General features: G+C 50.8%; 1 protein-coding gene across 7 annotated transcripts in view; it reads right to left on the reverse strand.

The window, feature by feature from the left end:
* Nucleotides 1-12,792, reverse strand: part of LOC105495718 (tyrosylprotein sulfotransferase 2) — a 63,392-nt gene that overhangs the window by 11,189 nt on the left and 39,411 nt on the right. For 3 of the 7 annotated variants that reach the window (XM_011765463.2, XM_011765462.3, XM_011765459.3), the window contains exons 2-3: nt 7,662-7,733; nt 1,713-2,642 (exon numbers count right to left, since the gene is read on the reverse strand). In XM_011765463.2, coding sequence (XP_011763765.2) covers nt 1,713-2,554 — 842 coding nt within the window. In that variant the 5' untranslated portion in view covers nt 2,555-2,642; nt 7,662-7,733. Of the gene's footprint in view, nt 1-1,712; nt 2,643-4,665; nt 4,759-5,122; nt 5,252-7,661; nt 7,734-12,792 lie in introns of those variants that run through there. The other 4 variants (XR_011614020.1, XR_011614019.1, XM_071080318.1 and 1 more) reach the window with 3 other exon arrangements.

Genomic DNA, 12,792 nt, shown 5'->3' on the forward strand with positions numbered 1-12,792 from the left:
TATTACTTTGGTAACCTAATATTTTTGTCATAATAATTTATAAAATCCTAGCTCCAGCATCAACTGGCTGGGGTACCTGGCATGTAGGAACTTCATTGCAAGGGGAGAGCAGCTGCGAAACTCTAGTTCTGCTCTGGGTCTGGCAGGGGCCCAGCAGGACCAGCCATGGGGAAGAACCATCCTTTGGCTGAGCTCTCAGGATATCCAGAGCCTGATCAGGACGGGAAAGCGCAGAGACTACATACTCTGCTCCAGCATTGTTCAAAGTGCTCTGGGTCTCAGGATAGGGACAGCAGCTTTTAAATGGAAGAAGGCAGGGAGGAAGGGACAGAGGGAGGAAGGAAAGGAAAGGATGAGAGGGAGTGAAGGGGAGGATGGGAGGAGTTCTGGACATGGAGAGTTTAAGAACACAATAGGTCAGGCACCTGTAATCCCAGCACTTGGGAGGTCAAGACAGGAGGATGGCTTGAGCTTAGGAGTTGGAGACCAGCCTGGAAGACTTACTGAGATCTCATCTCTACTAGAAAAAAAAAAAATGAGCTAGGTGTGGAGGTGCTCGCCTGTAGTCCCAACTACTCAGAAGACTGAGGCGGGAGATAGCTTGAGCCCAAAAGGCCGAGGCTGCAGTGAGCTGGGATCGTGCCGCTGCACTCCAGCCTGGACAACAGAATAAAACCCTGTCTCAAAAAAACAAAAACAAAAAAACCCCCAAAAAATAGACCTGGGTTCCAATCCCAGCACCATGCTTTGTTAGCTGTGTAGCCTGAGGCCAGTAACTGCTCCTCTGTGAGATTCAGTTTTTCGGTCTATAAAATGGGGCTAAGAGGTGTTCCTATGTCTTCAGGTTGGTGTAAGGATTAAAGGAGATAAACTTATTGGGGGCTTAACCCAATACTTGCCATACAGTAGGCACTCATTAAATGACAATGGTGAGGATGATGAGTAGTCCATCAATAACAGCAGGACCAACACTAAAATAGTAATAATAGCACCTAACATGTGTTAACCTATTTGATGCCCACAGGTATCTATAAAGTGGGAAAATTATATTTCCATGTTACAGATGAAGCAATGGAAGCACAGGGGTTGAGTCGCTTGCCCAGGGTCACACAGCTAGGAAGTGGCAGAGCTGAGGTTTGAACCCAGACATCCTTGTACCGGAACCTGAGCTCTTAGCCTTTACCCACTATTGCCTTACTACAAAGCATACTCAAAGTTTGCAGATTCCAGGCTGGGCATGGTGGCTCATGCCTGTAAACCCAGGACTCTGGGAGGCTGAGGTGGAAGGATTGCTTGAGGCCAGGAGTTTGAGACCAGCCTGGGCAACATGGCAAAACCCCATCTCTACCAAAAATACAAAAATTAGCCCAGCTTGGTGACGCATGCCTGTAGTCCCAGCTACTCAGGAAGATGAGGTGGGATCACTTGAACAGGGAGGTGGAGGCTGTAGTGAGCTGACTGCACCACTGCACTCCAGCCGGGCAACAGACCGAGACAGTGTCTCAAAAAACAAACAGCCCACGAAGTCTGCAGATTCTCTCAGAAAGGAGAGGGGTCATTGTCATTTTTTGGGATAATGAAACAGAGGCTCAGAGAGAGATAGTGACTTGCCCAAGGCCACACAGCTCAGGAGAGGCAGTGCTGATTTTCTCGCCTGGTGCCTCTGACTCCAGGGCCGGAGTCTGAGTGGAAGCATCAGGGGCTCCACTCACTTGGACAGGGAGACACCACCCGGCTTGCCAATGAGGTCTTCATGGTGGAGGACAGCGTCGCTCCAGGCGATGCCAAGGAAGTCGAGGATAAGCTTGAGTGAGCGCCTGGGGTGCAGCACCAGCTGCTCGTAGTACACAGGCAGGCACTTGTCCTTGCCCACCTCCATGCACTGGGCGTACATCACCTCGATGGCCTTGTTCCACTTGGTGAGGCAGTCGCGGTAGCTGCTGAGGTCGAAGCCCGCGATGGTGACTTTGCGCGTGATCATGGAGTGCACGGAGGCTCGGCCATCCCGCACCATCAGCAGGAATTTGGAGTTGGGGAACAGTCGCGACAAGTAGACCGAGGACTTGAGCGTAAATGGGTCCTTGTTGCAGAGCACGCGGGCCGGCTCTCCGTGCTTGGCAATCACCTCCAGGATGAAGGCCTGCATGGCGGCGTCCAGCACCTCATCCGTCACCCCCGCCTCGTCCAGCCGCAGCTTCTCACGGCCAGACTTGGACCAGGCCTGGCGCATGGCCAGCACGCGCGGGATGATGCGGGTCTCCTCGCCGCAGCGCACCTCGGGGTGGGCGTCCAGCATGGCGCGCATCAACGTGGTGCCACTGCGTGGCACGCCGCCCACGAAGATGAGCGGCATGGCCTTGCCGTAGCGGTATTCCACGTGGTTGGTGCCCACCATCACCAGCTCCTCCTGCTCCGGCCGCATGGCCCCCCGGGGGCTCCGCAGGCCCGCCAGCACCGCCCGGCACTCTAGCACCTGCTGCCCCAGCTGAACCGCCAGCACTAGGACCAGGGCACAGCCAGCTGCCAGCAGCACCCTCCGCACCGACAGGCGCATGCTGGGCCGGAGGCGGGGCAGGCCCGGCCTGAGGACCCGCTTCTGGGGCTTCAGCGACAGGTTAGCTGGCAGCCCGCCAGGCTCACATCTGGGGAAAGAGGGGGACATGCATAGTCAGGAAGGTCTATGAGCTGTGAGCTCTCCAGTAACTGCGAAGCCCTATAACTGCAAACTGCTGACATGAATGCAGAGGGCAACTTTCATAAACACTAGCTGTGTGCCTGGCACCCTACTGGGCACTGTAAAAAATTTTTTTGTTTTTTTAAAGAGATGAGGTCTCACCATGTTGCCCAGGCTGCTCTTGAATTCGTGGGCTTGGGTGATCCTCCTACCTCCTCCTACCTCCTACCCAAAGTGATGGGATTACTGGCATGAGCCATCCGGTCATTTTTTTTTTTTTTTTTTTAATGCTGGAGTGCACTGAGTGGTGAGATCACAGCTCACTGCGGCCTCAGACTCCTGGGCTCAAGCAGTCCTCTGCCTCAGCCTCCCAAGTACCTGGGACTACAGGCACACACCACCACACCTGGCTAATTTTTAGAAACAGGGTCTCGCTTCAAGCAATCCTTCCACCTCGGCCTTCCAAAGTGCTGGGATTACAGGGGTGAGACACAGTGTCCAGCCACTTTACCTATCTTAACTCATGGGATCTTCCAACAACCTTAGGAAGGGAGGTACTGTTATCAGCCCAAGGGATGCTACAGCCTGGCAGCCTAAGTTCAAATCCTTCTCTCCACTTCCTAGCTGTGGGACCTTGGCAGGTTCCTTAATCCCTCAGCTGTTTCATTGGATCAATGGAGACAGTGATCATTATTATAAAATTTACTATCAAAATATATAATGTCAGATTCCAGCAGGTCTGCTCTATGAGGGCAGGGAGTTTTGCTGGTTTTGTTCACTGCTGTACCCCTCAACTCTTAGCACAGTGCCCGACACCTAGTAGTTGCTCAATAAATATTTCTGGAATGCGCCTTGAGAGGCTACTTGAGAGGCTGAGATGGGAGGATCACTTGAGCCTGGGAAGTCAAGGCTGCAGTAAGCTATGATTGGGCCACCGTACTCCAACCTAGGCCACAGAGCAAGACCCTGTCTCAAAATGAGCAGAGCCTGAATGAGCCGAGCCTGGCACAGATTAAGTGCTATGAAATCATCATTGTAGAGAGAAGAAACTAAGGTACAGAAAAGTTGCTCGGTTGCCCAGCTGGGAAGCAGCCAAACCAGGGTCCACGGTTCCAACCCAGACCAGCCAGCTCTGCTTTAAATCACCACTCTGCCTCCAAGGAAAACATTTTTTCAGGAGAAGGCTGAGCATATCCTGGTCTACACTTCTTCCAGGATCATCATTCCATCATTTATTCTTCATTCACTAAAGTGCCAGGCACTGTGTTTGGTGCTGGAAACAGGACAATGGACAAGACAGCCAGGACTCTGACCTCAAGGAGCTTAGGTCCCAGCAGGAGAAGCAGATAATACACAAGGTATGGACAAACTGTGATAACTGTTTCAAAGAAATGAACAGGACACTGTGAGAGGAACCAAGGAGGGGAAGGAGGAAGGTAGTCAGGGGAGGCTTCCTGAAGGAGGTGGTATCCAAGCCAAGACCAGGATGAGAAGGAGCCGGCCATGTCTTTGCATGTGGGGAGGGTGTTACAAGCAGAGAGAACAGAGAGTGCAAAGGCCCTCAGATGAGAAAGAGTGTGAGGTCTTCAAGAACTTGAGGCTGAGAGTGGCGGCTCACACCTGTAATCTCAGCATTTTGGAAGGCCAAAGTGGGAAGATCACTTCAGGCCAGGAGCTTGAGACCAGCCTGGGCAACTTAGTGAGACCTTGTCTCTGTGGGCATGGTAGTGCCTGCCTGCAGTCCTGGCTACTTGAGAGGCTGAGATGGGAGGATCACTTGAGCCTGGGAAGTCAAGGCTGCAGTGAGCTATGACTGGGCCACTGCACTCCAACCTAGGCAACAGAGCAAGACCCTGTCTCAAAAAAATTAAAAAAAAAAAAAAAGGAAAAAAAAAAAAACTGAGAAGAGGCTGCTGGGGCTAGAGGGGGAGAGGGAAAGATGGGGCAAGGCCAGGCAGGTCCTCAGGAACAAGGGAAGGAGCTGGACTCACTCTATAGACAGCCCCTGAGGGGTGAGGATGGAGATCAGGAGGCCATGCAGGAGGCTCCTGCCCATGTCCTGGGTAGGCTCAGGGGTGCTGGACCTTTAAGGATGATTGGGGAAGGAAGGGAGAGGACAACTTAGGACAGAATGCTGCTCCTGAGCCTGGGCTCCTCGCTCCTCCCAGGAGTTGCTGATAAAGAAGATCAGACTTCAGTGGCAATTTTTCAGGTAAGGGCTCATTTTAAAAAGCGAGGCCACACCCTCTGTCACATCCCTCAGTGACAGATCCACCTTCCTTCCCAGATCACCCCCCAAATCCCCTGATTTTGCAACCTGAGCCCAATGCAGACGGTGCAGACCCTGGCCCTGGAGGGACACTCAGCCCATCTCAGATTGCCCCAGCCGTTCTCTGCCTCACCCTTGCTGTGTTTCCGAGGCTTAGTTTCCCTGACTGCCCCTCTTACCTCTTTCCAGAAGCAAAGTGAGGGCTGAAGTCTCCGGTCATTCAAGGAGTCAGGTAAGCCGGGTTCAAATCCCAGCTCTGCCACTTCCTGGCTGAATGAGCCTGGGCAAGGGACTCCTCTGAGCCTCATCTAGAAAATGGGCCTAAGAGTGTCAACCTCAAAGGGTTGTTATGAGTAGTAAGCAACCCTCAATATGGAAAATATTTAAGGAGGTGCCCAGCACATAGGGAGCAATGGAAAGAATAATAGCAATTTCTTTTCTTTTCTTTCTTTTTTTTTTTTTTTTTTTTTTTCTGTAGAGAAAGAGTCTCACTCTGTGACCCAGGCTGGTCTCAAACTACTGGCCTCAAGTGATCCTCCCACCTCAGCCTCCCAAAATGATGGGATTACAGGCATGAGCTACCCCATCTGGCCCAAGAAGATTAGTGAGTTCTACCATAATCATTGGTTATTGACTTATTCCAACATGTAATGGGCACCCGCTATGTGCTGGGAACCTCAGCCTCCCAAGTCTACTCTTACTATGGACGTGTGCCTGAGAGACTGATGGGTTCTACCTGCCTAGGTGAGGGAAGGCCTCCTGCAGGAGGTAGCCTTCATGCAGAATTTTGAGCGGTGGGTAGGAAACAGGCAGGTGGAGAAGGGAAAGAAGGACGTTCCCAGCAAAGGGAATAGCCAGTGCAGAGCCACAGGCAGGAAAGGACGCAGCATGATTGGGGAACTGAGAGTGACTTAGTGAATGGAGGGTCTGGTGGAAGCCCGTGGGAAGACAGCACGCCTCTTTGGATGTGAGGTTCCACCCAAAACCACCCAAGGACCCAGTCTGCGGCTGGGCCTATCCACCTGCAAGGGCTTGGGCTGCCTGGGCCCTCTCAGGCTATAGCAGGTAGAAAATAACCATCAAAGGGGAGGGAACACAGTCTCAGGCCTGGGATGGAAACTGCTAAGAGACTAGGGCTTCCTGGCCGTGTGGCTTGGGAGAGTCACTTCCCCCATCTTAGCCACAGTCTCTTCAGCTGCAAAATCAGGGTGGATCCACTGACCTCAGAGGCTGAGGAAATGGAAATGTGAGAAGCAGCTGACAAAGCAGAGATGGATCTCAGGCTGGGGTCACCGGCCTCTCTGTGCCTTGGTTAATTTCCCTCTCTTCAGAAAAACGTGCTGATGAAGTTCTGCTGAAGAGGTTGGGGCTTCATGTGTACCCTCGATTCAGGGTCTACAATGGGGAAAGCTATTTCAGGGCTACTTCCTGGGGGGAGGCAGGCTGAACAGGACATGAAGCCATTCAGAAATTCCTGCAATGACCCCTTCTCTTCATCAGAAGCTCAGTGAAATTCTCCCGAGACCTGTGACTAGAATTCTGTCAGTTATTAGGATTTCAGTGACAGCGTCCCCACCTTGGCTAATTTTTTTTTGTATTTTTAGTAGAGTTGGGGTTTCACCATGTTAGCCAGGTTGGTCTCGAACTCCTGACCTCAGGTGATCTGCCCGCCTCGGCCTCCCAAAGTGCTGGGATTACAGGTGTGAGCCAATGAACCCGGCCAGCTTCAGCATTTTATGTTCAGCAAAGGTGTTTGCATTTATGGAGCATAAACTCTGCTAAAGCATTTTCCCTGCAATATCTAAGCTCAAAGAGATGAAGCAGCTTGTCCAAGGTTGCACGGCCAGAGTGGCAGTCCTTGATCAGACCAGGCCAAGGCTGAAGAAAAGAGCTCAAAGCAGGCAAGGCAGAAGTGAGCAGAAGACAGCGACGACCTGCACGACGGCTTAAAAAGAAAAAGCAGGGTGACTTGGGACACAGAAAGCAGCCTGGAACCCACAAAGCAGAAAGTATAGCTTCCTGGTTACCCAGAGCTAGGGATCCCACTCTGGGAGGAGCTAGAGGGCCCAGCCCAGGGAACTAGGCCTGCCCGACCCCCTCATCACACTGCTGGACCCTGGCAAGGGAGGCGTCCTGGCATCCTCTTGAGGATGATGGGTGAGGGCTTCCAACTTGGAGTACTACACTCCCAGGTTCAAATCTCGCTTCTGCCACTTGCCAGCTGGTGATCTGGACAAAAGATATCACTTCTCTGAGCTTCTATTTTCTTCTCCAAAAAAGGAATAATAATACCCTTTTCTCAAGGAAGCTATTCGGAAGGCCAGGGAACTCCTGTGGGGTGCTGAGAAAGCATACCCAAAACACTAATGTCAGCAGAACGGGACACAAGAGGGTCTGGGTTCTGGCTATGCCTTGCATCTGCTCCGTGACACTGGGCAAGTCCCACACCCACTTCGAGACTCAGCCTTCTCTCTCCTATCACCTGGAGAATCGTCTTCCTAAGAGACAAAGATGCTCGTCTCTCTATGGTGCTTGCTGGGATACAGCTTTTTCTAGTACCAGATTTCCAACCTGCTGGCTGAATAGAAAGGTGAAAACCAGCCGGGGGAGCTTGCCCAGGTGCCCAATCATGGAGGCTGGGGGCACGGAGGGGACTTTTGGAGGGTGATCTCAGGAGGGGCCAGGACTCCAGCGGAAATTCCTTCTGGGTGTACTTACCTCCTGTGGGCACTCTCATCTCTGGGCTCCAGCTCTTGTGCCTGTGTGCCAAGGCTGTCTGCTGGCAGAGCCCTGGAGAGGCAAAGGAGATATTGCATCAGGGATGGGCACCGTGGAGAGGGGCCAAGTCCCTGGCCCCTTCAAAGAGGCAGAGTGAGGGTTTAGGATCTCAAGAACACCAGACAGTGACATTTGGGAGAAGGACTCTGGAATGCAGGGGAGGCCGCTTCAGCTCAAGATACAACAGCTGGAGTCTCAACTTACCTGCTCCTACAGGGAATGAACTGGCTCACTTCTCAGGCAGAGAGATGTGAGGTGAAGTCTGAGCTAAGGCATTGCTGCCTTAGGGAGCCCCTGGCTTATGCCAACCAGGCCTCTCCCCTCCTCTTGGCCTAGGGACCTTGGACTCCAGGAAAAGTAAATATTAACAATAAGCAACCACCACCACCACGACACACCACTATTGCCACCTGAGATGGCTGGGTATGGCTGATCAGGTTGTGGACTGCACAATTCCAAATGGTGCCATGTGCCCAGCCTACAATGAATATGCTGCCTCCTGGAATTGAACACAACATCCTACTATCACCACCTAACACTGACCAAATGCCTACCACACAAATACCTGTGTCATTCAAACCCCAATAAAAGGAAAGTGTGATGATCCCAATTTTACAGATGAGAAAGCACGACACCAAGAGGAAGAGCAACTTACCCAAGGAATGGGTGAAAAGAGTTTCACCATCCAGACCTTCCTAACACTTAATCTCCCATGTTACAGGAACGAGGCTGTGTCCATGATGAGTCCTGGCATGTAGCCAGAATCAGGCCAAAGTGGAATCATTGTAGCTTTAGGGCAGGGTATATATATATATATGTGTGTGTGTGTGTGTGTGTGTATATATATATATCTTACCACTTAGGGTAGAGAATATTTTTAGTCCAATTCATACCTTTCCCCATTTTACAGATGGGACAACTGAGGCCCACAAGGAGAAATCACTTTACAGACTCACATACTGAGTCTGAAGCTAAACCTCCCGCCTGTCAGTCCTGTTTCAGGAGGTAGGGGTGATTTGGAATGCAGCTCTGGAGTTGGCCAACTCCTTGACTCTATACATCCCTCCTCTGGGACTTCTCCTATTCTGTAAACAGGAGGTTTTAACCAGGGTAACAACACTTTGAAATCTCAGCTTTTTAAATCTCAGCCAGGCTTTGCGTGGTGGCTCATGCCTGTGATCCCAGCACTTTGGAAGGCAGAGGCAGAAGGATCGCTTGAGCCCAGGAGTTCGAGACCCAGCCTCGGCAACAGGGGGAGACCCAGTCTCTACAAAAAATAAAAAATTATCCAGGTGATGGTACACGCCTATAGCCCCAGCTACTTGGGAGGCTGAGATGGGAGGATTGCTTAAGCCCAGGAGGTCAAGGTTGCAGCGAGCTGTGATTGTGCCACTGCACTACAGTCTGGGCAACAGAGCAAGACCATGTCTCAAAAAAAAAAAAAAAAAGAAAACAAACAAGCAAACAAACTCAGCTTTTATTATTTATGCCATGATGGCAATAAACAGGCTGCAGGCTGTTGACTGCGTTTCTTGGTCCTCCATTCCTTCCTATTCACTCACTCCTTTTCTCCATACCATTTTCCTTTTCCTGAAATATCAGGCCAATGAGGACATCTAAACCCAGATGGAAAAGGGAACCAAGGTGTAACCACAGCAACCAGACCCCCCCCCCAGCAGGCCACCCCCAAACTACAGAGACTCAAGCCCCGGCAATCCTGGAACATGGGCGGCCAATGATGTGAGGCCTGCTCTCTTGGCATAAATAAAACCAATTAGGAAGCAGGCGCTGGAAGCTCTTCCAGAGGCAGGATGGCTCGCCCAGCTGCCCTCAGACAGCTCTTGAAATGCCAGCGAGCCCAAGAGGCCTGCCAGCCAGGCAGCTCCCACGGCCCATGAGCCCAGCCATCCCCCTCCAGGGAACACAGGCCCTTTCAGAGCAACGGGACAGGGCTGTCAGTCACTTGGAGCTGTGTATCCAACATGCAGCTCCCAGCCACACATAACTATTTAAACTCACCTTAGGTAACATTAAATACAATAAATAATCCAGCTTCCCATCTGCACTAGCCACACTACAAGTGCCCAGAAGCCACACGTGACCAGTGGCTACTGTACCGGACAGTGCACATTTAGGAGGGGGCGGGCAAATGATGGCCCAATCCAACCCAGGGCCTGTTTTCAAAGCACCCTTGAACTAAGAATGGTTTGTAAGTTTTATCAAGGGAAGAGGGTGAAAGGAGGAGGAAGAGGAGAGAGAGGAGGAGGAGCAACAGCAACAGAAACCACATAAACACCACAAAATTGGAAACATTTACTATCTGGACATTTATAGAAATTTGCTGACCTCTGCACAGAATATTCTCATCACGGCAGAGTGTTCTGCTGGGCAGTGCTAATTAGAGGGCAAATGAGAGGGAGGGGTGGGAGTCAAAGAGCTCTCCTTTTTTTTGTTGTTGCTTTTGTGGTTGCTGTTGAGAGGGGGTCTCATTCTGTCCAGCCCAGACTGGAGTGCAGTGGCATGATCTTGGCTCACTGCAGCCTTGACTTCCTTGGGCTCAGGCGATCCTCCCATATCAGCCTCCCAAATATCCAGGACTACAGGTGCATGCCACCGTGCCTGGCTAATATTTGTATTTTTGTGTAGAGATGGGGTCCCGCTATGTTGCCCAGGCTGGTCTCAAACTCCTGAGCTCAAGCGATCCTCTTGCCTGTGCCTCTCACAGTGCTGGGACTTCACGTGTGGGCCGCTGCGCCCAGCCCCTCCTTTTTTTGCAGGAGGAATATATTAAATACACAGCACCCCTGTGTATTTAACACCAAAGCAAGGGTTTTCCATGCCCTACCTGGTTTCATCCTCACATGAGCCCCATCAGACAGGTGGTGCCATGTTCTCCATTTTAAGCTAAGAAAGTCCCATGTGGGTGCAGGGTGAACACGACTCTACCACAAAGCAAAATTGCCAACAAATAGAAACCACACTTAAGAAAAAAGCCAAGAAGGAAATAAGACTCAACTGCTACCAGGTAACCAGGCATGGGGTGGTGCACGCCTGTAGTCCCAGCTACTCTGGAGGCCAAGGTGGGGGGATTGCTTGAGCCCAGGAGGTTGAGGCTGCAGTGAGCTAGGATCAAGCCATTGCACTCCAGCTTAGATGACAGAGTGAGACTGCCTTAAAACAGACAAACAAAAAACATTGCTACCAGGGGTGGTATTCGGGTGGTAGGTGATATTTTTCTCCTAAAAACATAACTTGATGGTGTCATCTTATTGTCTTTCCACATGATAAAATAATAAAGCGACTAGTATTTTTTGAATTGTACACCATACATGTTATGGGCCCAGACTGCTTGGGTTCAAAATCCTGCTGCACCGGCTACTGGCTGAAGGACCTTGGCAAGTCACTTAGCCTCTCTGACACTTGGTTTTCTCATCTGTAAAATGGGGATGATAATACAGGTCAAGTAGCCCTAATGCAGAATTTCAAAATATGAAATGCTCCAAAATCCAAAACTTGTGGAGTGCCGACATGATGCTCACAGAAAACGCTCATCAGGTGTGGGCATGGTGGTTCACACCTGTAATCCCAGCACTTTCGGAAGCCGAGGTGGGAGAATCACTTAAGCTCAGGAGTTCAAGACCAGCCTGGGCTATTAATACAACGAGACCCCATCTTGAAAGGAAAGGGAAGGGGGGGGAGGGGGAGGGGAGGGGAAGCGAAGAGGGGAAGGGAAAGGAAAGGGGAAAGGGGAAAGGAAAGGAAAGGAAAGGAAAGGGTAACGGGGAAAGGAAAGGAAAGAGGAAAGGGGAAAGGAAAAGAAAAGAAAGGAAAATGAAAGAAAAGGAAAAGGAAAGAAAAGAAGAAAGAAAAGGAAGGAGAAAGAGAGAGGGAGAAAGAGAGATAAAGAGAGAAAGAAAGAGAGAGAGAAAGAGAGAAAGGAAGGAAGGAAAGAAAGGAAAGAAAATGCTCAGTAGAGTATTTTGGAGTAGGGATGCTGAACTGATTAAAATAATGCAAATATTCCAAACTCGGAAAAAATTCAAGCTAGGCGTGGTAGCTCATGCCTGTAATCCCAGCACTTTGAGGGCTGAGGCAGGAGGATCGCTTGAGCCCAGGAGTTTGAGACCAGTCTGGGCAACAAACTGAGACCCCATCACTACTAAAAAAACTTTTTTTTAATTAGCCAGGTGTGGTGGTGCTTGCCTGTAGTCCCAGCTAATTGGGATGCTGAGGCAGGAGGATTACTTGAACCCAGGAGGTCAAGGTTAAAGCGAGCCATGATCGTGCCACTGCACTCCAGCCTGGGTGTCAGAGGGAGACCCTGCCTCAAAAGAAAAAAAAAAAATCTGAAATCCAAAACCTTTCTGGTCCCAAGCAGTTCAGATAAAGGGATAGGCAACCTGTAACGCCTCCTAGAAGGGCACTTGGAAATGTGCCCCGTGCAAATGAGAAACTAGTCTTGTAGGAGTGCTGGGAAGTACAAATAAATGAGGGCATGTTGGAACAGCACCTGGCCCAGAGCAAGTGCTACCTGCCTGCTGGCTCTTGTTTTCAGCAAATCCTTGTACGGTGGGGATTTTTATCCCCATCTGAGAAGTGAAGAAATTGAAGCTCCAAGAGATGGAGTGATTAGCAGAAGCCACACAACTAGTAAGAGGAAAGGCCAGTTTCTGAATGTGGTTCTGTCTTCAAGGTGTCATCCCTAGCATGGTGTCACGCGGCTCATAAAACAGGGGCAGCAGCCAGGCACAGTGGCTCATGTCTGTAATCCCGGCACTTTGTGAGGCCGAGGCGGGCGGATCACGAGGTCAGGAGATCGAGACCATCCTGGCCAACACAGTGAAATCTCATCTGTACTAAAATACAAAAAATTAGCTGGGCATGGTGGCGTGCGGCTGTAATCCCAGCTACTCAGGAGGCTGAGGCAGGGGAATCGCTTGAACCCGGGAGGCAGAGGTTGCAGTGAGCCGAGATCGCGCCACTGTACTCCAGCCTGGGCAACAGAGCAAAACTCCATCTCAAAAAAAAAAAAAAAAAAAAAAAAGATTCAGATTAAGCCAGAATCAGCTGG

The sequence above is a fragment of the Macaca nemestrina genome, chromosome 15, assembly GCF_043159975.1.
Source record: "Macaca nemestrina isolate mMacNem1 chromosome 15, mMacNem.hap1, whole genome shotgun sequence".
Lineage (NCBI taxonomy): Eukaryota > Metazoa > Chordata > Mammalia > Primates > Cercopithecidae > Macaca > Macaca nemestrina.